Genomic DNA, 27,302 nt, shown 5'->3' on the forward strand with positions numbered 1-27,302 from the left:
ATTACGGATTTCACCTGAGCAACTTCTCATCTTTTTAATTTTACCTGAGATGTGTCATGTAGAGGCCGTAGTATTGCTATAAATACGGCAATATGCAGCCGTAAAAATAACGTCCCGCCAATTAAGCGGCATGTACACAAAACATGCAAATGCACACGAATATCCATGATATAGTTTGACAACTTAAAACAATGTTTGTCGCAAAAAGCATTGCCGCACAACATAAGGACCTCATTCATGATGTAGCTTATGACTTCTATGGCCGCCGAATAGCCACATGTTCAACGGATCAAAGTGTACAGGTAGGCTGAACAACAAGTCTCGAAATCTGCAGTGCAGTGAAATATCCGGAACCGGAAACGTAACGCGTGAAGACTTGCCTAAGTTCCAATAAACAATAGAAAAGTGAAGGGGGTTGGTGGGTGGGTTGGTGGGCTGGACTGGCTGGCACCGATCGATGTTTGTGGGGTAAATCGTTATAATTAGGGCGCTCGTGTAGTACAGTGTAGGGCCCCTGTTTTGTTTCGATCAAATTAGAATGGGAAAGATTCCCATATCTGGCCATCACGAATTTTTTCCTTCAATGACAATGTATCAGCCATCAGAAAGTGATAATATGTCCTAAAAAGTCAAAATTAGCAGGGAAAATATTGAAGCTTTTACTAGGAAAACACTTAAGAATGTTCAGACCAGTCTCATAGGGTTTGTGCACAGGGTGAGGGTGACAAGTGATGGCCAGATATGGGAATCTTTCCATTAGAATCAAGATTTTTTTTTTATTTCTAAAAAATTACATTGTCATCTTAAAGCAGACTTCTCTCAATGTAATGACACCTTTTTGGTAATTTTTGAACAGTTTTTTGGGGTAGAAATTACGATTTTCCTACGCAGTTTACGGGCTGGTTGGGGCCGTTCAGCACCACTTGCGTGCTCATGGTAGGCCTACACATGGTACATTGCGAGGTGATCGCCATCTTTATTTTTGTGTTGCATTTTGTTGTTGTCATCGTCATTTTCCCCCCAATTTTCCCTAAAAAATTCAAAACCCTGCCCTTTATCTATGACATACAAAAAAAATGATACATGTACCTTTATGTTCTTAATGTCGCCAACTAGTTTGGTTGGTCAAATAATTTAAAAGTGGATTTTGTTCCCTTATACTAGAACGGGGCCCGTAGATACACAATCGCCATAATAAGAACAACTACACTTCTTCTTTTGCTCAATTTTGAAACTTTTTACAGATTGTGCATTTATTTCAAAATTAGGGGGAAAGAATGTTGCAACCTGACACCACTTCAGCGGTTGTGTACAAAGTTTATGGAGAGTCAAGAAAATGTTTTAAGTATTTCCTAACATTAACAAAATTGGAAAAGTTTCTCAGTCCCAAATTCATGTCTTATCATCAATGACTGACCTTCATTGAGATGATATATGAAGAAAAAAGTGGCGTCAGGTTGCAACATTTTTCCCCATCATTTTTGCAATGGCTGACCTTCATTGAGATGATATATGAAAAAAAGCAGCGTCAGGTTGCTGGGTTGTTTTCCATACTAGACCTCCACTTTATCTCCTGCCATTGCTAAACATCAATTTTCACCTCACGTTGTGATTCTGCATCCTCTGGACACTGCAACAATCTCCGCTACGGGATATGTACGTTGCAGGCGCGTGGTGGCTAGCGGACGCTAATGATGGGATCCCCTTATTAAAGATGCTATCTGGATATCGCCAAGAGTGGTCTTGAAGGTTTGAGCAGTTGTGGCTTCCCTTATGTTGGCAGGCAAATGATTCAACTCCACAAGGGTCCTTGGTATGAAGGAGAACTTGAAGCAATCTTTCTGTGCTGATGGATGGGTAAAGGCGATTGCGGAAGATTTTCGCGTTGCTATTCCCCCCTTCTCTGATTTAGCCCGGTAGTGGTCTGTGTCGACTGCTACTTGGTGGTGAATGAACTTGTATAGAAGTGTGAGTCTATAAATGGGTCTGCGCTCCTCCAGTGATTTCCATCCCAAATCTGTGATCATTGAAGAGACGCTACTTTTCCGTCAGAAGTCGTTACACACACATCTTGCTGCTCTCCGCCGCCCTGCTTCCAGCCTGTTTTTGTGATCGTGGTGGTATGGGTCCCAGATGCTGGCGCAGTACTCCAGCTTAGGTCTAACCAGGGTTTTATAGGCAGTCTCTTTCACCTTTGCAGAGCAGCTGTAAAGGTTTTTACGAAGTAGCCCGAGCACCTAATTTGCTTTGGAGGTGGTATTACTGATGTTTTCACCCAAGACGAATCTAGGAAGCTCTGGCAATGCGAATAATTTTTAGGAAAAATGCATTTTAGCATGTTTAGAGCACATTTTGAATGCACATGTCATGCAGAACTAAGTTGATTGAAGTGTCTGGAAGTCTAGTGATACGGTACGCATGACATCGACAACTCATGAGCCGGCCAATGATAGTGCAATACGTCATTAGGAATATTGAATTTCTCATGAATATTTAGTTTATTTAATATTCATTCTCTCTTATTTCAATGGATACTTTAAATACGTCCAAAGATTGAATATTGCAACAAGCGATCGTTCACGGCCTAGTGGTAAAAGTGTTGTGTAAAAGAAGAGTCCAAGGTTTGAATCTCGATGGATATCCGTGAAGTAAGTGACTGATTAATAAAGAGGAATGAAGGAAAGAAGAGGGTGAGAGTAGAGGAGGGAAAGTAAAGGAAATAACGATAAAGGATGCAATTTTTTGGCGCTTGAAAATTAATGGGAAAAAAGTGGAGGTCTAGTACGGAAATCTTTCCTGATATTGAATAATTCTTGGTGAAAATTGATTGCTATTTTGTTTTCAGGTATGGGATCTCGGGGAAGATGGCGAATGGCACTGCACGTCAGCGTGGAAGGTATGTATGCACAGTCAGTGGAATATTAAAGGGGGTGGGGACACAATGGGGGGGGAGCAATTGCAGCCCTTTTTTGTGTGAAATGTCCTGGCTTTTTCATCAACTTTCGCATCCCTATTGCATCATCATCCACATTATCATCTATCCTCTACAACTTGCACTTGCATTGGACTATGTGACGGACGAGCGACATGTCCCGTTCCATCATCAGTGTCTTTAGTTCATCAGCTGTCGAGCGCCACTGTCCTTCATCAAGATCTTGACCATGGTTTTGGAAGGACGCTCACAGTTCATCCTCCCATAGGTTGGTTCCCAGATGATGACTTGGCTGGCGGGCAACTCTGGGTGTCGCAGACAGTGCCCAGCGAGTTGCATCAGGCTTCCTGCTATTTTGTTGGTTAACTTGGGGAGGTCGCCATAGAGTAACCCTTATTCAAAGTTTTGGGCTAAGATAAGGCTACATAAGTAAACAAAACAAAGGTCAAAGATATCACAGAGAAGATCAAGGAAATGAAATGGAGATGGGCAGGGCACCTAGCAAGAAGACAAGACAACAGATGGACCAAGAGACTCACAGAATGGCAACCAAGAACAGGCAGAAGAAGAGGTAGACAAAAAGGAGATGGAGAGATGAAATCACCACATGAACACGGCAACATGGAGTAGAATGACAAACAGAAGAGAATGGAAACTGCTTGAGGAGGGCTTCATCCAACAATGGATGATCACAGCCTGATGATGATGATGATGATGAAGGCTAAAGCGAGTCTGGTTCACAAGTGACAGTCAGTCAGTCCGGAGGGGGGGGGGAGTCGGGGAGTCAGTCAATCAGTCAGTCAGTCAGTCAGTCAGTCAGGTGCAAAGACTATAGGCTTGCCCCTCTGGGACCAGCAAAAAAAGGAACTTTAACCCTAACTCTCTAAGCATTTTTGCTATGATGCAACCTCAATCCTGCAAAATCCTCCAACTGCCTCCATGTAAAAATTGCACACAGCCTCAATCCTGCAAAATCCTCCATTATTTCTTGAATGTGGTGCTTGGAGGGGTGACCACTGCCTCAATCCTGCAAAGTCCTCCAGCAATCACTGTCAATATGTTGAGGCGGAGGCAGTGACATCCTGGAGCAGTGCGAAGGATTTCAAGTATAATCTAGGCCTACATTTATGCATGGCTGAGCATAAACAGCACAAGGTCCTGCCTAAGATCTTGACACAGTGCATCCTCCAAAATCAGCTAAACATTTTTGCCATGTAGCTTCAATCCTGCAAAACCCTCCATTTTGCAACTTAGAGGATTTTGGAGGATTTTTATATTAGTCTTCACATTACCGTACGGTATGAGTCTTTACTGAGAGACAATGATTTTCACGTGACACTGGTAAGTTCAGGCACTAAAAGCGGACACAGTTGCTAAACCAGATATTCAGGTTTTTGCTTGAATTTTGCCAAATGTGACCACCATTTACCTGCTTTTGTCTGTTGATGGAATATGGCTAGTCAGTGTGCCTACAAGAAATGTGATGTGAATGTTGGTGACTAGACTGTGCATAAAGGCATGGGAGGGGAAGTGGAATAAATGTTTGACTGTCTGTGACTGATCAAACAGAAGGAGGGTTAAGAGAAAAGTTGGCAGTATACAAATCATGATTTGGCCGGTGTGGGCAATTTTGGACGAATTTACTAGTCTGAATGCCCATCCATACATTTGCAGGTATATACATTGTCTGCAAGGTAACAATCCCATCAAATATTCCATATGAAACTTTTACGACGAAAAAGAATTTTAACATTTTAGGCTCATCCTTGTTTGGCCTTTTAGGCTCATCCTTGCTATGTCCATCCAACTATTTTTTTGAGTGATAGCGTTCATTTCTTTCGTTGCAGCATCACAGCGGTTCAGTGTGGAGGGTAACCTGGGCCCATCCAGAGTTTGGTCAGGTGCTAGCGTCCTGCTCCTTTGACCGCACAGCTGTTATCTGGGAGGAGATTGGTAAGATAGAGAGGCATTCACATCACACATGTTGGTCTTATATCTGAGTGCAGTGCTCGGCAGTACAAGAAGTAAAGGCATAGAGTAGGGGTGTGCTTACATGTACTTTTGTTGTTTATACTGTGCTGGTGTTGAAGTACTCGTACTCTTACTCTTTGAGTACATTTTTTTATACTCATTCTCGTACTCATGACAAAGTACTTGCACTCGTACTCTTTCATTGTTCTCCCTCAAGATTTTTTTTTTAATTTAAGAGGGAAATGCAGGAAAAGAACCAACTGTTTTGGAGGCTTCTGCATTTATCTAATGCCTAGTTTGAAAACAAAAAGCCCTTGAGAAAACTTATACCCATTGAAATTTGTACTCATACTCGTACTCATGGAAATGTACTCCACTGCAACACTGTACTCGGCTGTAAGAGTAGATATCCAGAGAACCTTAACAAATAAACAAAAAACGATTGGGACAAAACCAACAAGAAACAAGTCTTAACCCTATCCCCCCAGCCCTTTTTGCTAGGAAACATCATCAGTACTCCAAAATGTTGCACTTACATTCAAATGAAGGATACCCATTGCCTCAACCCTTCAAAATCCTCCCACAGCCCTGCCTCTCGAAATGCAAAAAATGTTCCTCTTCAAACACCATTCAGCCTTTACCTCCAAAATTGACCGATACTGAATGTCCATGTGCCGTCATTCCTCCAAAATTGTATGTTGCATTGAGTCTGAATCCTCCAAAATCCTCCAAAACTGCTCGAAGGAGGGTTAGGGTTAAGCTTGCCCTCGAAATTTCTGGGCAAAGAATATATTTACAGCAGCTTTCACTAATGGATACATTGTCAAGTTCAAGATGGATGCTGAAACCTGATTATTAGAAGTGATTAAAAAGGTGAACTCAAAGCAACGTAGCCCTGTGTTTCTTCTTTTTCACTTGCTTTGTTTTGTTTTGTAAGTTTCATTCAGAACTGATCCATTAAAGGTTGTGTTCCTTTTGGGAACGGTTTTGGTAATAAAATACAATTGGCGTCAACAGTGTGAGACCAACGAGGATGCCTTTTATTGTAATTTCCTACAGTTGGTGAGTCCAATCCAAATGAGAAAGGCCAGAGCCACTGGGTAAGTAGAAATTCAAAACAGAAATGTGAGTAAAATCGGATGTTCCTGTCTTTCTTTTTAATACTCAATCAGTTACTCAGTGGATTGATTTTTTTTCACAAAGAATTCCCTGAATGTCATTTTGAGATTTCACTGGAAGAAATTTCCTTTTTGTTTTTGGAAAATGTTCACATTCTCCGATGTCTAGACTAGTCTAGAGCAAATTGCAGTCTTGTGTGCTCATGCACGAGAGCCGAACGAAAGCCACAAAAGACGTGCGACCATCCGATCCAATGTGAAGTCTACAATGCATGTGGCCATTGGTGGAATGATATCGCATAACGAATTTTCCTATTGGCTAACACGATTTCAACAAAGACTTGCTTTCAGCAATCTAAAAGTGTTTAGTTAAAAAAAGATTGTTAGGACACTTTGCTTCTATGGTTTCTCCCACAATTTCAAACAAAAGTTTCATTGAAAAATCGGTGTCCATGATGCATGGCGTCCCTAGGCTCGAAAGTCTGTGCGGCCGTGTAACTCACGGTCAACCAATAGAAATGCTTGTTGGGCACAGACATTGCCGTGGGGATTTCCCCTGGCACGCAATACCGCGCTGCTCGAACACACCGAGGAACATGAGACACACTGACCAGACTTTTTGGACTGCGTTGCAATGACGATGATGTGACGAAGGACCCAAGCAGTCTTGGTGCAACGTACATATTTTTAAAGTACACGCAAACTGATGTTGGACCACAATGTTTTCTTTTGGATAATACCAGAAAGAGAAAAAACTTGCTGATAAATGCCTCTAAATTTTTCTGGCGGTCGGCGATTTTGACCAATTTTGAAAGTTGGTATCGTAATATTTTTTGGTCCAAATAACCAATAAAATTTTGTGGGGTCGCATTTTATCACTACCAAAAATAGGGTTGGTCGGGTGACCCGAAACAAAGGTATGTTTTTGTTTGGCCTAATTTGTCACTGAAAAATAAACAGGAGCTTGGAGTTATTTGTAAAAAGTTTTTATTTATTTATTTTTTATTTTTTGTGTGAAGATTAAACGAGGAGCTTTGGTCGACAGCAGAACTTCCGTTACAGACGTAAAATTCTCACCAAGACACTTGGGCCTTCAGCTGGTAAGAATACTTTTTTCTGGTAAGAATATTTATTTAGTTTAACTAATATTGTGAGTACTGGTAGATATTATCAGTCGTTTTTTTCCTCCTGGTATCTCTTTTGTTTTCTAAATCTATGCAGTGTCTATTTTTAAAGTTGAAAAGAGAAATTGACTGGAGAAGGGTTTGTACCTGCAACCTCTTGATTGCCGTTCCGGTGCTCTACCAACTGAGCTATCCAGCGCTATGCTGGCAGTTCTGCATTTTGTGAATGTCTTTGTTCAAAGGGCGCTAGTCAGAAGTCATATACCCGTATATGCAATGTAGCTAGGGATCACGGCCAAAGTCACGATGCTAGCAACATTAACAATGCTGCAAACCTGGGAAATAGCAAACAGGGACCACTCAGAGAGTATACATCTTCCTCTATTTTTCATAAATTTTCAAATAATCGCAAAGGGAAACTTTTCTATTTTTACCAAAGTTTCATTGATGGTCTTTTGTCTTCTGCAGGCGACGTGTTCAGCTGATGGTGTGGTGCGTTTCTATGAGGCTAGTGATGTGACCAACCTAGCAACGTGGAGCTCACAGGTAGTTATGTCTCCAAACAAATTTCCGTTGATTTTTATCCATAGAAAATTGTATCTCGTCTGGGCTTTTTGAAAAAAGGGAGGAGGCCCTTTGGTTTTCTTTTTTTTTCTCCAAGATAACGGATTTTCCACATGGATTCTTCCTTTTTCTTGACTCTTTTGCTGAAACTTTTGTGTCCAAATGATTGGTGACGCCTTAAAACAGATTCTAAACTTACATGCATAGCTACAGATTTTGCTGGAAGAAAATTTTAAAAATTAGATTTATTGCAAGTGATTGATTAAAAAAAAAAACGGCCAGGAAAAAAGGTAACAGACGGGGACGAGAAACTGGTTAATTGCTTTACTTGGCTGTAGAAGCATTTGTAGCCCTAACAGTCCTGAATCCTCTCAATTCAATACAATTTTGCACACCCCATAGGGAGTTAGGGTTAAGCTGTCTGTGGAGTTGAAATGTACTTTTATGAACAAGAATGTCCTGAAATTCAGAACATTCAAATGTCAACCCCCGCCCCACCCCCGTTTGCATCATCTGAACTTGAACAAGTACCAAGTGGTACAACCCATGGCCGTTCCACGAAACGCTCAACCGCGAATTTTGCAATGCAATGGAGCGTGATCTAGTATGCAAATTAGACACATGCACATCAATGTCACAAAACTGCAGGTATTCTGTAGAAACTCACTGGCAAAGCTGTGATACATGCGTGGCTTGGAACAGTATAATACACCCCAAATAAAGTGTCCACCCACCCACCCACCCACCAACATAAGCAGCTCAAGCCCACAGCATGTTTCACACCACCTTGGGAAAAACCTCAGTTGGCTCAGAATCAAAAATGTAAGTAGAGTGGAAATGCATCAACAACAACAAAAAAGGATAGGATATTGCAGAACGTCCAATTTTACCTTGAGCTCTAGCCGTCTAACTTTGAGGTTTTATTCAATTCCGAATGTCTCTGTATTTTTTTAACGCCTTTTTCACACAAAGTGTTCGCACCAGGGATGCGTTCCAATCTTGGATGGGAGTTTTGGGGATGTAAGCAACTAAAAGATTTGAGGTGGATCTGCTCCAGAAGACATTTGAAGTTACACTGTATGTCGCAAACACCCACTTTTGGTGTGCGTGTATGGTTGTTAGGGGCGGATCCAGGAATTTTTGCAGGGGGGGTTTTCATCGTACCATACTTTCAATGGGGGCGCTGTTCAAATCAGACGATTATTAACACTATATTACAGAATAATGAACAAATAACCCCAAACCAAGCTGGCTCTGTGTGTATTTTGTGCAAAGGCGCACATTATTACCAGTATATTTTTTTGGGGGGGGGGGGTCGCATTATTTTTAGGAATTTCTATGAAAAATTTTTTTTGGACAGAGCTGTTTTGGATCCGCGCCTGGGTGTACAAGCATTAACAGTTACAAAGATCCACATAAACCAGGTAGCAGCGACGTTGTGTGGACTTGCCCACGTCCTCACAAGGTTTCCCCCTCTCTGGAAAACAGGTTAAGATGCATTTTGGGGTTAGGTTTATTCGTGGTAAATTGAAGAGAAACACTCAAGGGAATCATAGAAACAAATTGGGTTGAAAGAGTTTTCACAGTGTGAGTAAAATGATTTTTTTTCACAGGTTTTTGTAACTACATGAAAACAAATGAATGTGCACACTAGGTATGTAACATAAACATGCATGTACGTGTGCGTACTTGTGATTGCCACAGGCTACGATTCTGCCCATTTCCAACTTGATCGGATATTCCAACATGGGTCATTCAATAAATTTGGGGTCCACTAATATTTGTTCCTGTTCCTGCTGCATCTGACATTTATGATTTTAGACTTCTGATGCACTCCTTAACCCGAACAACCCTGAGCCCATCAAGCTCCAACAGCGGGTTTTGCTTGATTTTGGCAGGGTTGGTACCGAACACTGGCCAGTTGGTGTTGGACTTTGATTGACTGGGTACCAAAGGCCCAGGGAGACCCTGTTGAATTTTGTGAGGTTCGGGGCAGAAGGGCATGAGATTTGTGAACACGTTGGAGTTCACTGGCATTTCTTCGTGGGTATGCTCACCCACGGTCCTCAGCACAGCTTGTGGTCAAATGTGCATGTACATATTGCTTTATTTTGTTAGATTTGGTACCATCCCTATCCAATCACTCGACAATGCATAGGCCCATCCATACCAAGTCAATCATACTCCAACAGTTGGAGTTTGGCAGGTTTAGTACTGTTCCCCGTACAAGGCCTGTTGGAGTTTGGCAGTTTTGGTACCAGTGCTTACAGACCTGTATGCAGCTGTTGAAATTTGTTAGGTTTGGTATACTTTCTAGTGCAAGAGCCTAGGGGGTTAGGGTTAATGCAGTCATCCTTCAAGAGTGATTCTGAATAGCAAACTACCTACCCAACAAATAAAAACAAATTGAGGCCCTAGGTTACCCTACCTACCCTATTTTGACAGCCCCTACCCTAGGAAAAACCCTGAAATCATCAATTACTACTTTATTTATACTACGCTGCATCGGGAGTCCTGTTTATAACGTCATGATTTACTATTTTGTTTGCTGCCGCCAACGACGAGTTTTACACAAATTGCACGTTCGGGTCGAAACAGGACCTGAAAAACAGCTCTCAAAAGTACCTTTTGTACTCATTTCATGACAGACACAATAGTCGTTTTCATTTCATCACACCTTAGGCTACACATACCCGAAAAATAACAGAAATGTCTTCGAGCATTCCACAACCTCTTTAATACAAAGGAGCTTGTGGAGCCCGTGGGACCGGAAACGTTTAATGTGTTTCTGTAACCCACAGGCGCTAAAAGCAGTGAAAAGTTTGTTAATTTGTTTTTGTTACAAGCAATTCTCCTTGGATGTTTTCACATTTTCAAGCTGTAGGCAAGGTTAATGTAAAGCACATCAGGAGTTAATGTAATCCACAGTGGGACTTTATTAGCTGCTAATTCATCCTAGGAGTAGTCCCTTTCAATTCTGGAGGTTTCTCAACCTTTTTACTTTGTACTGACCTGCAGGACAAGTCATTTTATTCCCAAAATAAGTCTCTCATATAATGTCATATTGTCACCACAATCTGTGCATAAAGTTGGACTTTTGAAGAATTAAGATATTTATACAGGGTGAGTAAACCCAAATGTCGGGACCATTGTTTTAGTGAAGTTCTGCATAGCACTTTCAGAATCTAGGATATGAAAACCCAATTCATAAGCTTTCTTTTAGTACAAGAATCATTCAAATCATGCAAGTTACGGAATTTTAAACACAACCACCATTTTAAAGTTCTGTCCATGGATCACAAAAAAGTAAGTGTTCTTTCAGCAAAACGAAAACAAGTCACATAGGGATGTGTGTGAATTGTTTTCGTTTTGCTGAAAGAATGCACACCTTTTTTTGTGATCCGTGAACAGAACTTGGAAAAGGTGGTTGTGTTTAAAATTCCATAACTTGAAAAGTACATGAGTGATTGGAATGATTATTGTACTAAAAGAAAGCTTATGAATTGGGCTTTCATATCCTATGTTTTGAAAGTGCTACATGCAGAACTTCACTAAAACAATAGTCCTGACATTTGGGTTGCGTTTTCTTTTACTCGCCCTGTATATCTGGATTCTGCAGAACAAGAGCTTTCCAATGGTATGTAACATGTATGGGTACTGAGTTTAGTAATGGAAATGTAGACCTCCAACTTACTTGAAGATGTAAGTCTGATTCTCAAGAAATTGGCATCCTGCAGTCGTGTTACAGTGAAGGAACAGTCAACTTATGATAGAGGGGATGAAAAAGGTTTAAAGGTGTTCTACATAACAAAACAAATTGGAGTGGAGATGAAAAGACTTGCATATCTCATGTCGAGTCTTGGCCAATTGGGTAATTTACAAGGGAGCTTTTAGAGGCTCTTTAACATAATCAAGCATTAATATTGTGGCGTGTTTAGCCTGCGTATCACCGCACCCTACAACCAAGTCATTTTGCGTGTAGGCTCCTTACGTCAACATGGATAGTTCATATGACGATTTTCTTTCTGACTCAAAGTAGTTTTTGCAGTGACAGCAGAGAATCTGGCTGTGAAGATGCATTGGTAATTTTCGGAAGGAAAGTTTTCAAGCAGACGGTCTTATTAATGCCCATTATGGAGAACAATTGTCCGACATGTTCAAAGTGTGGATAAGTTCGAATCCACACTTTACTAAAGATTCGTCGCTCCGAAACCAAACTTTTTACAATAGTGTGACGTCATAGCAGTGGTTTAAAGAGGTTGTGGAATGCTCGAAGACATTTCCGTCATTTTTCGGGTATATGTAGCCTAAGGTGTGATGAAATAAAAAAGACTATTGTGTCTGTCATGAAATGAGTACAAAAGGTACTTTTGAGAGCTGTTTTTCAGGTCCTGTTTCGACCCGAACGTGCAATTTGTGTAAAAGTCGTCGTTGGGGGCAGCAAACAAAACATAGTAAATCGTGACGTAATAAACAGGACTCATTTATACTACGCTGCATCGGGAGTCCTGTTTATTACGTCATGATTTACTATGTTTTGTTTGCTGCCCCCAACGACGAGTTTTACACAAATTGCACGTTCGGGTCGAAACAGGACTTGAAAAACAGCTCTCAAAAGTACCTTTTGTACTCATTTCATGACAGACACAATAGTCTTTTTATTTCATCACACCTTAGGCTACATATACCCGATAAATGACAGAAATGTCTTCGAGCATTCCACAACCTCTTTAAGTGCACAAATACCCCCACAACTGTTACAAAGGGAGAGTTGGGGGAGACCACTGGAAGAGACATTCGAATAGCCTTGCTGATGGCGCCTGACGCCCCCACGTGAATACACTATGGGTTTGTGCACTTTCAGAATAACACAAGTTGCGTGTACCCCACGCCATTCACATCGTATCCCTCCCACTGGGGGTCTCATTCTGAAATTTCTTTTCAAAGTGTGTCTCTTTTTTTTGTTGAATTTTTGTTTTTCTAACAGGAAGAGATTCAGACCAAACTGAACTGTAGCTGTCTGTCATGGAATCCCTCAAGGTAAGACCAACATTAACTTGTCATTATTAAGGAAAACCAGAAAGTATAGTGCAAACGAATGGAGTACGCGCGTGTTGGTTCACGGGCTGAATCACCCGCTAATGTCTTTCACACACATTTTGCACGCGTATTCACTTCGGTACTCCATTCCAATCTCTGTGGTATATATATGTGGGTCTTTCCACATGGGATTGGGAAATGAAGCAGGATAATAATATCAAGTTGTTTGTCCTCTTTTCCCCTTGTACTTTCCCACCCCATTGTTGAGGATTGTGCCCACCAGGAAAGTAAGACTTTCCAGGCAAATTTGACGAGATGTGTATGCTCAGAATGCTACGTATGTAACATGGACAGAAAGTTTAACATTGATAGAACGTTATAATTACAATAAATGTCTTTATCAAATATTGTGCTTTTTCATTCCTATCCCTACTGTTACCTGTAAAGACCAAAACAATCTACTCTGTATATAAGACGTCTCCAATTATGGTGACCAGTGAGGAATCGTACCCCATTAGTGTGGAAATGCCCATTTAGGTTCCAGAGTAGACTGACTTTGGGCCATAATCTAAGTCCATTATCCCACTGAAAAATAATTGTGTAAGATGATCTTACATCCTGCTTTGTTCCCAGGGTGCATCCCCCGATGATTGCCGTAGGAAGTGACGATTCCAGTCCCTCAAGCGGCGGCAAGGTCCAGATATATGAATACAAGGAGAACGAGAGGTGAGGGGCATGCTGGGAAGGCAGTGGGGATGGAGAGATTTGGGGAGGGAGGGGGAGAGGAGAAGCTGATCCTTAAGCCGCTAGTGAATTACTTGGCTACGGCTTGCAGTTACACGTGTCTATGGAAGCCACTGAAGCCACTTCTCATAGACAAGTGTAAAACTGCTAGCCGTAGGCTGAGACACATGGCATGAATGGCTTACTTCGGCTTCTGACAATAGCCCCCTAAACGGAGACACTGAAAAAGTAGGAAAACTGCTAAAATTGGGCAGTTGTTTTCCATGGTTTTCAAGTTTGAACCTGACTTCCGCCCATTTGTTTTGTTAAAATTAAAATTAAAAAAAAAAGGTGTAGGAAACTCACTGGCCTTAGTGAATAGGGCACCCAGCCGTGCTTAACAGTGTTGGAGTTTGGTTAATTTTGTTGGACTCGTTTAAAGATAATATACAACTTTGCTTTTGCTGTGATTTTCAGCAAGTATTTTACAGCAAATATTGTTACACTGTTATGTTTAAAGTTTTGTGTTAATAGATGCTGGAAAAACCAAGAAAACAGTGGTGTTCTGGTAGTCTGGTTCTCTGATCCTCCTTCAGATGAAACAGAGCAATTTATAAAAGTCGGGGAATGGTCAGGCCAGGGTACCAGACTAGCTAAACAAAAAAGGGATGTCTTATAGTTTTTATACATTTCAGAGAAATGTATATTTAAATAGTCAAACATTTGGTTTATTCGATGCAGCCCTAGAACTATGCCCCCTTTCATGTCCATACCTTTCGGACGCAGAAAAGAACTCAACTACAACTTTGACTGTTATCCTTCCTTGATCTTTCATTTCTTTTCTTTCACATGGGTTGTGTTTCTACTGAGTACTGGCAGACATTTATGGGTTTTTTTGCCAATCTGTTGTGTTACATTGGTATGTGAATTACCGGTACATACACCCCGAGGACAGACAGACAAAGGGAGAGCAACAGATTCTTTGTTGTCCTTGAGCGTTCGTCTTTAGTTGAAAACGGTCCACGATCGTGAGTGTGTGTGTTTATTCTATGGGAGAGCGTTATATTACTGGTATATGGACAAATGGAAAGACAATGCCTTGTCCTCGAGAGTTATGTAAAACATGACTGTATGCTCTTGTTTGAGTTGTGTGTGTGGGGGGGGTCTATTTATGGTGTTAAGTGAGGACGCACATGTAAAAACACATCCTTGTGTGATTGCGGACAGGAGTCAAATCGAGGACGTCCTCGATTTGAAAACGTGTACAAAACCAATGGGAGCTGATAAAAAACAGAAGAAAAAAAAGATCGATGATGAGGAACAATGGAGTACCAAAGTGAATACGTCGAGCACACAAAATGTGTGTGAAAGACATTAGCGCGTGATTCAGCCCGTGAACCAGCACGCGCGCGTACTCCATTCGTTTGCACTACACTTTCTGGTTCTAAATGACGTCACACTTCGGTACTCCATAGGAAATCCTCGATTCACACCATAATCGAACATGTGAGTGTTTTTTTTTTCACCATTTACAGTCTGTCTGTCTGTCCTTTGGTCTGCCTGTCTTTCTTTTCTTTCAGCATGTTTATCAGTGGTGTAACTGATACATGTCGTGGTCCCCCCCCCCCCCCCCATTTGAAATCCGGAATTGCACACAAACAATTCTATACATGACCCTCAGTTCCCCCTTAAAAAATTAGTGCAGCCCCAGGTGCTCCCCTAGCTGCTCAACCCCTAGTTCTCGTACATGCATAAAAGACCTCAATGATCCATAAGAGAGAGTTTAACTCGGCCTCCGGGACGATGTTTGCTCATGAAAGGATCCGAGACAGCGGGCTCCCGCGGCGCCAATATCGCTCCACGTCCGTGGGAAATTGCGGAGGGTGTCTTCCTCCGGGTCTGACACTTCGGGTCGTCCTAATTTTCCCGTACGGACCGGCGATCCGTTTCGTCGATTTTTTGTGACTGCGTTTTGCACAGGAATTTGCCGTCGTGTGCTCTTTCACGTTGACTGCCTGGCCGCCCCCTGTGCTGGCTTTTCTGTGAGTCTAGACTGTGCGAGGTCAGCGAGGTCAATGTAGGGGTTTCGTTTACGTGTTCTACTCGGCCGTTCTGCAAAAGTGTTCACCAAACGGTAGTATGGGTTGACCTTGGCAAAATATTTTTTCTCCATGGTGCGTGGCCACCAAGTGTCCCTATTCTTTCCTGTGCTTTGCTTGCCGCCCCTGCGCCGATTGCAACGAATACTCAGAAGGACTACACATTAGTATGCTTTGCGCGGTCTGACCAATCGAAAGTCTACACAGCATAGTACTTCCGGGCTATGCGTAAAAACGTCGACGGCAACGCATACTGCAGCCTGCTCCACACCCTGGAAACGAGGTTGGGTCTACGGTGCTCGCTATTTGAAGCACAAGCATGCATGTGACGTCGCGTGATAGAGTGCTGTTGCTTCCATAATGTGTTTACAGCTCCATGCTTCCACTACCAAGGCTGAGCGTTGTGAGTTCGCTGCCCGCCACGTATAATTCAGTGTCGCGTTATAATTTCGGGGGCCTATTTGCTTCAAATATCGGGATCTTAAACGCAGTCACAAAAAATCGACAAAATGGATCGCCGGTACGAAAAAATTAGGACGACCCGAAGTGCCTGACCCTGCGGAAGACACCCTCCACATTTTTCCACGGACGTGGAGCCATTTTGGCGTCGCGGGAGACCGCGGTCTCAGATCCTTCCAGGAGAAAACATTTCTCAGAGGCCGAGTAAAACTTGCTCTTATATAGATGGTTGAACCAACTTAAATAAAAGTTGAATCGACTTTTTCCTCGCAGACGGTCTCGCAAATTGTGAGAAGTTCAAGTTTACGTTTGTTGAAGAGTCCAATACTGAAACTTAATTATGACTTTCCTCCATGATTCAGAACGTTTGTAATTTTATGGTAACACTCAACATTTTCATTTCAAATGACACCTTCATGTTTTATTGCATTATGATTTATTGTCAAAACTGTACAACCAGCCTTCGCCTGTGTACTACAGTAACCTTTTCACTACGTTTTCCAAATGAGACTGCCTCACAAAATGCCAATTTAACAGACCAACGGAAACATTTACAGACAGTTGTCATGGTACATAATTATCATGTGCGTAAATCGACGGGGGACAGGGGGAAACCACCCCCCCCCCACACACACACACACATTTAAAGCGGGGGGCATTCTTTGGTCCCCCCCCCCACACTTTTTCTTCCCCGAATAAAATTGTAGTCTACAATAATGATTCTATTGCTCAGAATACATGTAGCTGATTCAATTACTCCAAACTCAAAACTTTAAAAGATGATATTTTGCTCAAATTGGTTTTAGTGGTCAGAAATTGCCTCCGTTCACACCACAAAATTGCTTTTCTATAACGGCATGTCTCCCAATTATATCCCCCATTTACATTTCACTCCCCACATTTTCATCCCCAACACTACGCCCTACCCGATCTATGATTGGGTAAATCAGCTTGTAGCTAAATATGCCCCAAAAAGTTTTGAAAGAAGTTTGAGAATGTTGTTAACGAGGGGTGAGATATATTATCTGGCAGTGTTCCGAACCATACAACCTTATCAGTGATATCAACCCATTGTATTTGGCAATGGAACGATACCGGGATGAAATATTTTGTCTTTCGGGTCTATTTTTAGCAAGGTTTGTAAACTCAGGGTTGTGGAATTCATGGAAATAAGCTGAAATTCCTCAGGCGAAAAAAAACTAGCAGTGTTATGTTTCTGGAAACACTGTCTAAAAAGGGGCAGTAGGAAGTGTTGTTTTTTTCTTGTGTTTTTTATACATATATAATGTAGATATGTTCACAATATCGATGTATAAATGTACTTGTGGGAGGACACTGGACAAGTAGACAAATGTTTTAAAAGGTACTTGCATACTTACAGGTACTTATTTAGAGTATTTTGCACTTCCAAAAAATGCAAACATATACATGTACCGGTATATGAGAATAACAACATGTATTGTGAATAATTGTTCATTCATTAAACATGGTTTATTAAAGAAATCCAAATGGCAGCCACAGCTGAATTGAACATGATTAACATTTTAAAATAAATAAAAAAAAAAAAATTAGATTAAATTATCTGACATAGTAACACCTTACAAAATATTAAAATATTACCCAAAATATACCAATGAATATGATTTAAAAATAAACCACTTGATTTTACCTTAAAAAAAAGAATCCCACACATAATGAAATAAGAACGTAGGAAGATTAAACATTTCTGACCACAAACATTATCCTCTTCATTTAGGATTATACAAGATGGGGAACAGCACTATGCTCATTCTATTTGTCTTGCACCTAAGTTCCGGAAGTTTCTTTGAATTCCCGAGGGTTCTTTTCATTTTGGGAGGAGGAGGGATGAAAAGTTTAAATTGTTCAGTTTGTTTTTGTCAATGAATGATCTACATAGACATTCTTTTCTTTTGTTTTAAAGTGGAAATCCCAAACTCTTGCAGTTCGGGATTTCGGGAATATGTACCCAAAAAGGTATAAATACATACATTTATTTATTAAAAAACAAAATGAAAAGTAAAATGCAGACCCCATGTACACCAGCAAATAATCAAGTCCCTGGCATTTTTCATCAACATGCAAAGTTTATTCAATTATTTATTTTTTTATTTTAACTGGGTAGCCCATTCAGTGGAATCCACTGGTCTCCCATGGGTCCAAGTAAAGAGAAGACAATGTGAAGAAAGTACAGTTTTAGAGGTGGGAGGAAAAGCCCAGAAGAGTATTCTGAGAAAAACTCTCAGAAATCAAATAAGGACTGAAAACCCAATCCACATATTGGCCCAGGTGAGATTCGAACCTGGGTCACAGCGGTGGAAGGCGAGGAAAGTACTGCTAGGCCAACCTGACTCCCCTAAGTCAGGAATACTGATTTTGGTGTATTGCCATCATCTTTGGATCTTTTTTTTAACACAGAAAAAAGAAATGGCACAAAACAGAGACACTGATGAGCATCACGGAGGCTGTCCACGACCTTGCCTTTGCCCCCAACCTCGGTCGCTCCTACCATGTCATCGCCGTAGCAACCAAAGATGTCCGCATCTTGACCCTAAAACCTCTTAGGTAAGCAAATTTGCAGCGCAAAAACTTACTGTGATCTCACACGTTCTCGTTCGCTTTGCGCTTAGTACAGGCTGAGTCAAAAAAAGCAAACCCAAATGGTGCCCCCTAGTTTTAAAGAAGTTCTGCGTGTAGCGCTTTCCAGATCTAACATACGAAAGTCCAATTAATAAGCTTTCTTTTAGTGAAAGAATAATTCAAATCGCTCATGTACTTTTCCAGTTATGGAATTTTTAACACAAACACCGTTTTTTAACCTTGTCCACAGATCACAATAAAACAAAAAAAAGTTGGTATTTCAGCAAAACGAAAACTTTTCTCATGTATCAAAAAACACATCAGAACACTCTCATAACCATAATAACTGGCACTTATCATAACATTTATTTAGAAACCTGCTGCTGCTAATGTTAAAACGACATGCTTTATAATGTCAAGAGTTTATAGTCCTGCCCTACCTTCTACTAGGCTACCCTGGAGACTTAATGGGATTATTCTGATATCATTTTCAGGATACGACTGGTTTCATTTTTACTGAAATATCACTTGCCTTTATTGTGATCTGTGGACAAGCTTTAAAAAAAACGGTGTTTGTGTTCAAAATTCTATAACTGGAAAAGTGCGTGAGCAATTTGAATGATTCTTTCACTGAAAGAAAGCTTATTACTTGGGCTTTCATATTCTAGATCTGGAAAGCGCTACACGCAGAACTTCTTTAAAAAAAATAGGGGGCACCATTTGGGTTTCCTTATTTTGACTCGCCCTGTATAAACCGGCATTTAGGCCAAAAAAAAAAGTCTCCGGTTTCTGGTATGCGCGCGCGTCGCCGTAGCCGTACGCATCGGCAAAATGAAAAAGTTTTTTTTTTTCAATGAAAGATGATGTCTGAAAACCGCCAAACCCACTGGTTTGACTGGAATCCTGCTGCTGCACAATTTTAACGTGTTTTTAGATTGGGTTATGGTCGAGAATAAGCTTTATGTGGCCTCTCTGGACTTCCATATATTTGCACTAAGTTTAGTCGGGCACCATTTGCAGTCATCAGCCGCAAGTTCCATACCAGAAACCGGAGACGTTTTTTTTTTTGGCCTTATAAGAATCGTGTTGTTTTCATCGGTAGGCGAGATGCTACAACAATGGGATCCATAGGGTTAGACATCAAACAGCCAGCGCAACTAGATCACAACAACCAACAGGTATGGTAGATTTGTTGTACTTTGCATTCATTGTTTTTCCACATAGTCAATATTTAAGAGTATTCCTTGCAAAATCACTCCTAAACAGGGGGGGGGGGGGGCATGGGCAATTTGTCAAATAAAAAACCCAAATAGGGTAGCCAGGATTGGTTCACTGTTGCCAGGATCAAAAAGTTGGGGTTGGGGGTTTCGCTGTACACCATCTAACTATTAGGGGTGCTGTTCAAATCGGACAGTTTTGGCACAGTTGGCGAGGGAGAGTATTAATTCATACTACTATAAGTGGTTGTGATGTGCTTTTGTTTTAGTATAAAAAAACAAACGTTGGGTCCCCAAGGATATGCCACTCGGATCAGCTGATTTCCTTTTCTTTTATTTCTTAAGTTTTCAAGCCTCCAAAAACACGCTTTTAGGCCAAAAAAAAAAAATGTTCGGTCTCTGGTCAGACCAAAGTTCCGGAATTGACGCGGCCACGCGGCTTTTTTTTTTTTTTTTTTGCTTTTTTTTTTTTTTTTTTTCTTCAAGCTTGGATTGTACAGACAAGGTGGGTACTATTTTGCTTTTTTGGTGTCCTCATGTACATTGGTGTCCTCCATAATTTGCCTTGGTGCTTTCGATCTTTTGCCTTGGTGCAATTTCCCATTCCTTGGTGCTCTTTGGTAAAAAAAATTGAGGAGGTGCAGAAATAGAGGGCGCTGTTGGAGCTACCACGGAACATTTTGGAGAAAAAAAAAGATTGACGCGCATGATTAAAATCGACGCGCGCGCTGACCAGAGACCGACTTTTTTTTTTTTTGGCCTTATATTCGGTTACCTCTTGTTGCCCATTACGCACAAAAAGATACGCCTGCATTATTGACGGGCCGTAAATAATTTGAAACTTGTAAAGTAAATATTCCATAACTAAACGAAGGCAGATATTTTGTTTGTCTGATGTCTCACTCTCATTTGAATAACTTTTGCATTGCTAGAAAATTTCAGCAATTTAAAAACAAAACATAGGGGAAAAACTTTAAAGGAACTTTTAAAGGGCCCATGAAGTTTAATTTTTTTAATGCTATCCTTGAAAAGCACCTTTGTGTCCTGTTTAACCTCTTTTTCAATTTTTGATTTGCCATTTTGAAGGGTATTTTGAATCCCTTTTGTTTTTTATCCTTTTGCAAATTTCCATATTCATGAGCAAAACTGTGATGGCATTCCGGGCAGAAACCTCAATGTTACAGCTATTTTAGGACAACAAGTTGCTAGAATTTTGGATATTTTGCTGTCATAAATTTCTTTTTTTTGGTGATTCGCTGTTGTACATGGCAGTATTAATGAGCAACCCTTTCTCACAAATGTTTTCAATGGGCACATTTTGGATTCACAATTTGAACAGAAAACCCCTTAACTGAACAGTGTCTTCCTGAAATGATGTCATAGCAACAGCGCCTTAAATGTTTAAAGAAGTGCACTTTTTCAATAAAATTAACCAAAAAGGGATGTCAAATAATTTTCATACATTTAAGAGGAGTAGGAAGTTGCACAAAATGTGTTCCTAAGAAAATGTCATCGCATGAACCCTTAGGCGGACAGGCTAAATACCCCCTGTTCACTTACCGGGAGCCGCTTTCAATTGAGCCCCTCTTTTATAGGCTCCCGCTTGAAAAGAAAGCGGGTGACCTGTTTCTACAAACCGTCCCACGATTGGCACTCCCGGCTCCCGCTACAAATAACCATTTTAATAACAATGAATCCTGCGGTTTCATACCCATCAGTGGCGGCTTCTACTCACCGACCCCAAAGACCGGGTACAAAAGGCAAAAAAAAAGGCGGATGTTAGTTATTCTTATCACCCTGTAGACACTTGTTCAATTTTACGTCAATACCTAATGAGAAAAAGCGGAAAAGAAGTGTTACGGAAATATGGCGAAAGTTATAATAACAGTTTGTTTTTTAATAAAAAAAAAACCAACTGAGGTGAACTGGCCAGGGATTTAATAAGGGTAGTAAACACTCAACAAAGGATCACTTATCCTGTAATTGATCTTTTGTCTGCCCTAAACATACAAGCCCCACTGCAAACTGTCACCATGCACGGCTGTACCGTGTGCGTTCATGCGTGGACCGTCTCCCGCTTTGGCTTGAAGGGTCCCACACTTCCTCAATAACAATACCGTCTCCCCGTAAATGAACAGGGGGTATTTAGCCCGCCCGCTTTAACAATTTCTTATTCAATAGGTGTGGCGAGTGAGTTGGAACGTAACCGGCACCATCCTAGCATCTTCCAGTGATGATGGACATGTAAGGCTTTGGAAAGGTAAGAACCCTACGAGTGCTACAACACTACATAGGCTGGTTTGAATACTGATCGGTGCATTTTCACATGTTCAATCGTTTCCACTGGGAAAACGTCTATCTGAAAATTTCTAATATTCCTCTCAAAACTTAAAAGACGGGAAGCGTGGAATTCCCTTGATCCCGTTCAACATCCTAGGGCCTCAAAACCAAACCTCAAAATCACTTTTATGTATCCCCTGTGCTGCAAGGAGTTTTGCCTCCGGCTTATGTCTATTTTAATTTTAAGACTTTTGATATACTCAATGTACCTCAAAATCATTTTCAATCAATCAAAACCATCAAAATGTATTTCCTTATGTGGAAAAAAAAAATCCATCATTAATATCTTTTCCCTGAAGTATGGTAATGCTTTCAACATTTATAGACTATCCGGCAGTCTCAACTTAAAAGCCATAAGTAATGCCGTAAATGCTTGAGCGTAGGTTTACAAGAGTTATTTATGTTCCATCAAGCAATAGGGTCGCTGAACTGTGGGACAGTTGGTTCCAGCAAGTCACTCATGTTCAAGGTAGAATAGATCATTTATCCAAAAATAACCGACCAAATTATTGTTGAAAAGCTTACTTGGTTTAAAGATAGTAATGGGACTAAAATTGTAAATTCCTGTAAATTTATTCTTTCTGGCACGCTGTCATTTTGAAGAAAACAATATTAAGGCCATTTCCGAAGATGCGTCAAGTGATGCATTTTTGGAAATTTTCCGTTAGTAGTTGGTTTGTAATTTGGCGAATCCATGAATGGGTGCACGCAAAGCGTTGACACAACGCATACGCACACGCTGTTGCTAATATTAGTCAGTTCAGTGCAAGACATCTCGTAGCTGCAGTCGGCTGAATGTGAACGTGTCCCGGGTACGATTCACACGCAACAATTTTCCACCCTCAAAGAGTAGCAAGAGTGACCCACACAAATACAGCCAATTGTATTTGCCTAAGTCTATATTCAACAAAATGAAGTCACCGTCAGGCACCCAAAACTTACATTTGTCTCTCCGTCATGCTTTTTTTCTTTTTTCTTGTCCGCTCATTTTAAGCGAACTATTTGGACAACTGGAAGTGTTTCCAGGAGTTGAAGGGCGACGGTACGGCCATTCCGATGTCGATGCCCAACTTCAATCGCGAACAGCAGCAGCAGCAACAGCAGGCGGCAGGCAACGCACGGCTGAACCCTGCCATCCAGGATTCCATGTTTGATGGTCGCAGTGGAAGGTACCATGCCTGGAATTTGTAGATCAGAGAAGAAAAAAAAGGCCACTTTTTACAAAAATAAAATGGCTCCAAATCAGTTGAAACACATCTGCACACTGCGCCGTTCATTGCTGTCATCATCCTCACGGCTTCAGACAACCATCGCCAGTTGTCACCATCTGTTGCTTTGGTAACTCGTGAAAGCATCAGCTGTTGCTATGGTAACGAGTGAAAATCTAAACCTCAGAAGATGCGGAAAAAAGTGATCAAGGTGGTTTTTTTGTGTCTCCCGGAAAGCACTGGAGAAGAACACTTCTGTTTTGCAACTGACAACATTTGTGAGACCCTTTCAGAAGTTTTTTTCAACGTTTTGCTTAGAGCCATGGCCAAACATTGACGGTGTTGTTTACTTCTGTTTGCCTCTCTTGGCACCGATTCGTGGGCTCCACACAAGAACTGTAGAGGGCGGTTCATGTGTGGCATGCACAGGACCATAATATTTTCAATTGTAGGCCAAAAAAAACTAGCATCATCCCATTTAAAACCAGTGACTAAAAAGGCAGTAAAAATGTTTGCCTTGTTGAGCAATCGACCTTATGCGTTGAGGTGGAGCCAGAGAGCTGTGGTTTTGTATTGCTTGGGTAGGCATGAGGAAACCTTTGGAACATTCATTGTTACTAAATTAAAGTAACCAAAAACACCCCTGAGGTACCCATGGGCGTGGCAGGATTGTTTTTAGAGGGGGGGGGGGCAAAGCACTCATCAGAAGTGAAGGGAAAAATCACCGGCCCTGGAAAAATCGAGAGGGGTGCTGGACATCACTCAACGTTTTGTTGAAAACCGTCCACGTTGTTGAATATACATTACATTTACAGTAATATGATTTGCACCTGGTCTTCCTTTTTTTTTTTTTTTTTTCTTTTTTCTTTTTTTCCTTTCTTGTCTATTCAAGGGCGGGGGCAAGTGCACCCCCTTGCTGCCCCCTTGCAACCCCCATGGCGGTACAGTGGAATGCCGCTATAACGAACACCGCGGTATCCACAACAAATGTTCGTAATGGCGATCGTTCGGTATAGCGATTTTAAGCTTCCTGTACTCAATTTTCAATAATTAGCGCTTTTCAGAACTTCACCCTGCACACCCTGGTAGTTACTGAAAGACGAATTTGAACACGTGCCGACTATTGAATCATGTAACTACACGGTTTTTGAGCTTAATACCTTCAGCAATGGGTGGCTGTCCCCTTCTATTCGTTGGGGAAATAATAGCCACTTGTCGCTCTTCTGTTGACATTTTTCAACAACAATGTTGGGTACGTTTTGTACACACACAAAATTGGGAGCCAGGGACAATGTTCGGTATAGCCGAATATTTGGTATAGCGGTGTTCGGTATTGTGACGTTCCACTGTACCTGCAACGCATAAGGTTTGTTATGTTCTGTATCTTCGCAGCTGACAGCAAATTTGATCATTTGTTCTCATGACGCTAGCATCATGCTTTGCTGTCCTCCCCTGCCTCATCTTTATAACTCATCGAGAATCCAGTAAGACAATTTATTTTGGTCTTAGATCGATTCGTCCAAATTCTTTTGCCTAATGAGCAAGATTTTTTTTATGTAAAGATCAGGGTGCTCACAGTCATCGGAAACACCTGGAATTTAAGGCTGTCATGGAAAGTCATGGAAAAGAGTCATGGAATTTTGTTATTTTACAAGGAATCGTTGAAAGTTGAAAGAAAAAAGGTCACGGCATCCTGCACGACCCATGTGTGATGTTGCGTAATATCGTTCAGTGCAGTTGCTATAGTTGAAGTGGCATTCAGAACTTTTAATATACAACATTTGCTTTTGTTGTAATTTTCAGAAACGGATAGATTTGGGGGTTAGTATTTTATAGCAAATATAGTGAAACACTGAGCTATTTAAAGTCTTGTGTTTATAGATGTTGGAAAAACCAAGAAAACAAATGCTGTTCTTGTAGTCTGGTTCCCTGATCTCAGACGAAACGGAGCAATTTATAGACGTCGGGGAACCAGACTAGCTGGCTTGGAACGGATGTGTAACCATTTGCAAACAAAATGTGGACTAACTAACTTTGGTAAATTGGGGCAGTATTTGAAAAAAGTCGGGTTTTTTCCGACGATGATCGGTAGACCATCGTTGGAAATCGATACAAAAAAAATCCACTTTTCTTGAAAAAGACAGCACACCAGGTGCCACGATTTCACAGGACGTTTGAGACTATTATTCCCTCACAGTCCAGTGAGGTATTTCATAATAATTTGGTAGTTTTGTTTTGTTGATGTTCGCAAATGTTGTATATTACCTTTCACGCTTATTTTCAGTGTGATGACTGACCAGTGTATTGTGAATAGGTAGGGATTGGCCATGGAAAGCCCTCATTTTGTCCTGGAAAAGAAATGAAATTGTCAAGGAATTTTGTTTAAAAATTTCTGTGAGAACCCTGAATCATCTTTAACTACCTAAATGTGTCAAGCGTAAGGGTCAGGGGTCAAGTCCACAGAGCTATTAAGCAGAAAAGAAATTGCTTAGTAAACTCATGTGTTTAGCAAAAATCGGCAGGGAACCAGTCACACACAATGTACAATGCATGAAGTATTGGCTGGTAACCTGTTTCTTCTAAGCAAATAGTTTCTACGAAACTTGGTACGGAAAGTGCCACATTTGGAGCTTGCTTTCCCTGTGCTCTTTAACAAACTTAACTCTTTTTTTTTTCTTCTCTTTATGAGTTTTCAACTTGCACTTTCGTTTCCAACGGGAAAAAAAAGGGGTTGTTGTTTTTGTTTTTTTCATCGGCAACATTCTGGAAAAAAAACTTTCTATTTTTGGGCATGAACAGATCTGCCTTGCGAGCATTTGATTTATTTTAGCTTAAAGGGATCTGTACCATCACTTTACAGTATCATTCAAATATTGTCTGAGCCCTACAACAGTTTTTAACCCCAACATCACAGTGAATTATGCAAGTAGTATCAGGTGTAATTAAAAGGAGCCTGCCATGAAAGTAAAAATCTATTAAAATTGACCTCAAAATGCCTTTATTTATACTTACCTTTTTAGCATTTCGACAAATGTGATTATTGTGGAAATTTGGACCCCTACATTGACACTTTTTTATAATTATATGCAAAAAAGCACACATTTGATTAGTGAGTATTCCTATAGTGATGTTATGAAACATGTTTTTTTGGATTGGTGAAATAAAGATACAAAAAAAAAATATTCATAGAAATTGTGGGTCCTCTTTTATTTTTTTGTTTAAAACCTTGAGTGTGCTCGTTTCTTGACAAACTGGCACAATTCGCAGGCAAAATGATATTGCTAGATAGTAACTGCCACTCACAAGTGTTGCGATAACAAAGCATGCCAGCACATACTACCCAGTTCGTTAGGGCCGTTTCTCAATTTCTCAATCTTTTGTTTTGTTTCCAGTATCGGCTTTCTCTCTGGCCCTGGAACAATTTGCATAATATGTTGGAACCACACTAGAAAGACACCATACTTATTGTCCTGAACCACAGAATGTGATAGTCCTGTGGTAGAACAAAATGGACACTTGGTTTAATGTTGTTTCCAAAGTCAAGGCCTGAAATAATGGAGTTTGTCGCCTAAAGGCAAACGCCTGGAGGCAAGGCTGATGATCAATCCGAGGTTTGGGAAACGGCAAAGGCGAAACTAGCTTGATAAATGAAATCTCTTAATTTTCTTGTAACTAAAATCAGTGACCGAATCCTCACGCTATACACTTAGCCAGCAGCTCATTGCGTACATGTACTGTGCATATCATTTCATTCAGCTATGCATTTTTTTTCAACAGCTATCTTGTTTTAAAAGCAAACATAAAGAGCCCATGCATGCACTGTAATGTTTTTTCAATGCAATCCTAGGAAACACACCTTTGTGTCTTATTTAACCTTATTTTCAATTTTCGTTTTGCCATTTTCAAGGG

General features: G+C 40.8%; 1 protein-coding gene across 1 annotated transcript; it reads left to right on the forward strand.

The window, feature by feature from the left end:
* Positions 1 to 87: 87 nt before the first annotated feature.
* LOC119744584 (nucleoporin SEH1-like) lies at positions 88 to 26,585 on the forward strand. Its single transcript, XM_038220586.1, has 12 exons — positions 88 to 302; positions 2,846 to 2,896; positions 4,780 to 4,885; positions 5,963 to 6,003; positions 7,041 to 7,121; positions 7,614 to 7,691; positions 12,697 to 12,749; positions 13,383 to 13,475; positions 18,467 to 18,613; positions 19,731 to 19,806; positions 22,027 to 22,105; positions 23,180 to 26,585. The coding sequence occupies exons 1-12, from the start codon at positions 192 to 194 to the stop codon at positions 23,374 to 23,376; spliced, it is 1,113 nt and encodes a 370-aa protein (XP_038076514.1). The 5' UTR covers positions 88 to 191; the 3' UTR covers positions 23,377 to 26,585.
* The last annotated feature ends 717 nt before the right edge of the window (positions 26,586 to 27,302 follow it).

The sequence above is a fragment of the Patiria miniata genome, unplaced genomic scaffold (genome assembly GCF_015706575.1).
Source record: "Patiria miniata isolate m_02_andy unplaced genomic scaffold, ASM1570657v1 HiC_scaffold_12, whole genome shotgun sequence".
NCBI classification, from domain to species: Eukaryota; Metazoa; Echinodermata; class Asteroidea; order Valvatida; family Asterinidae; genus Patiria; species Patiria miniata.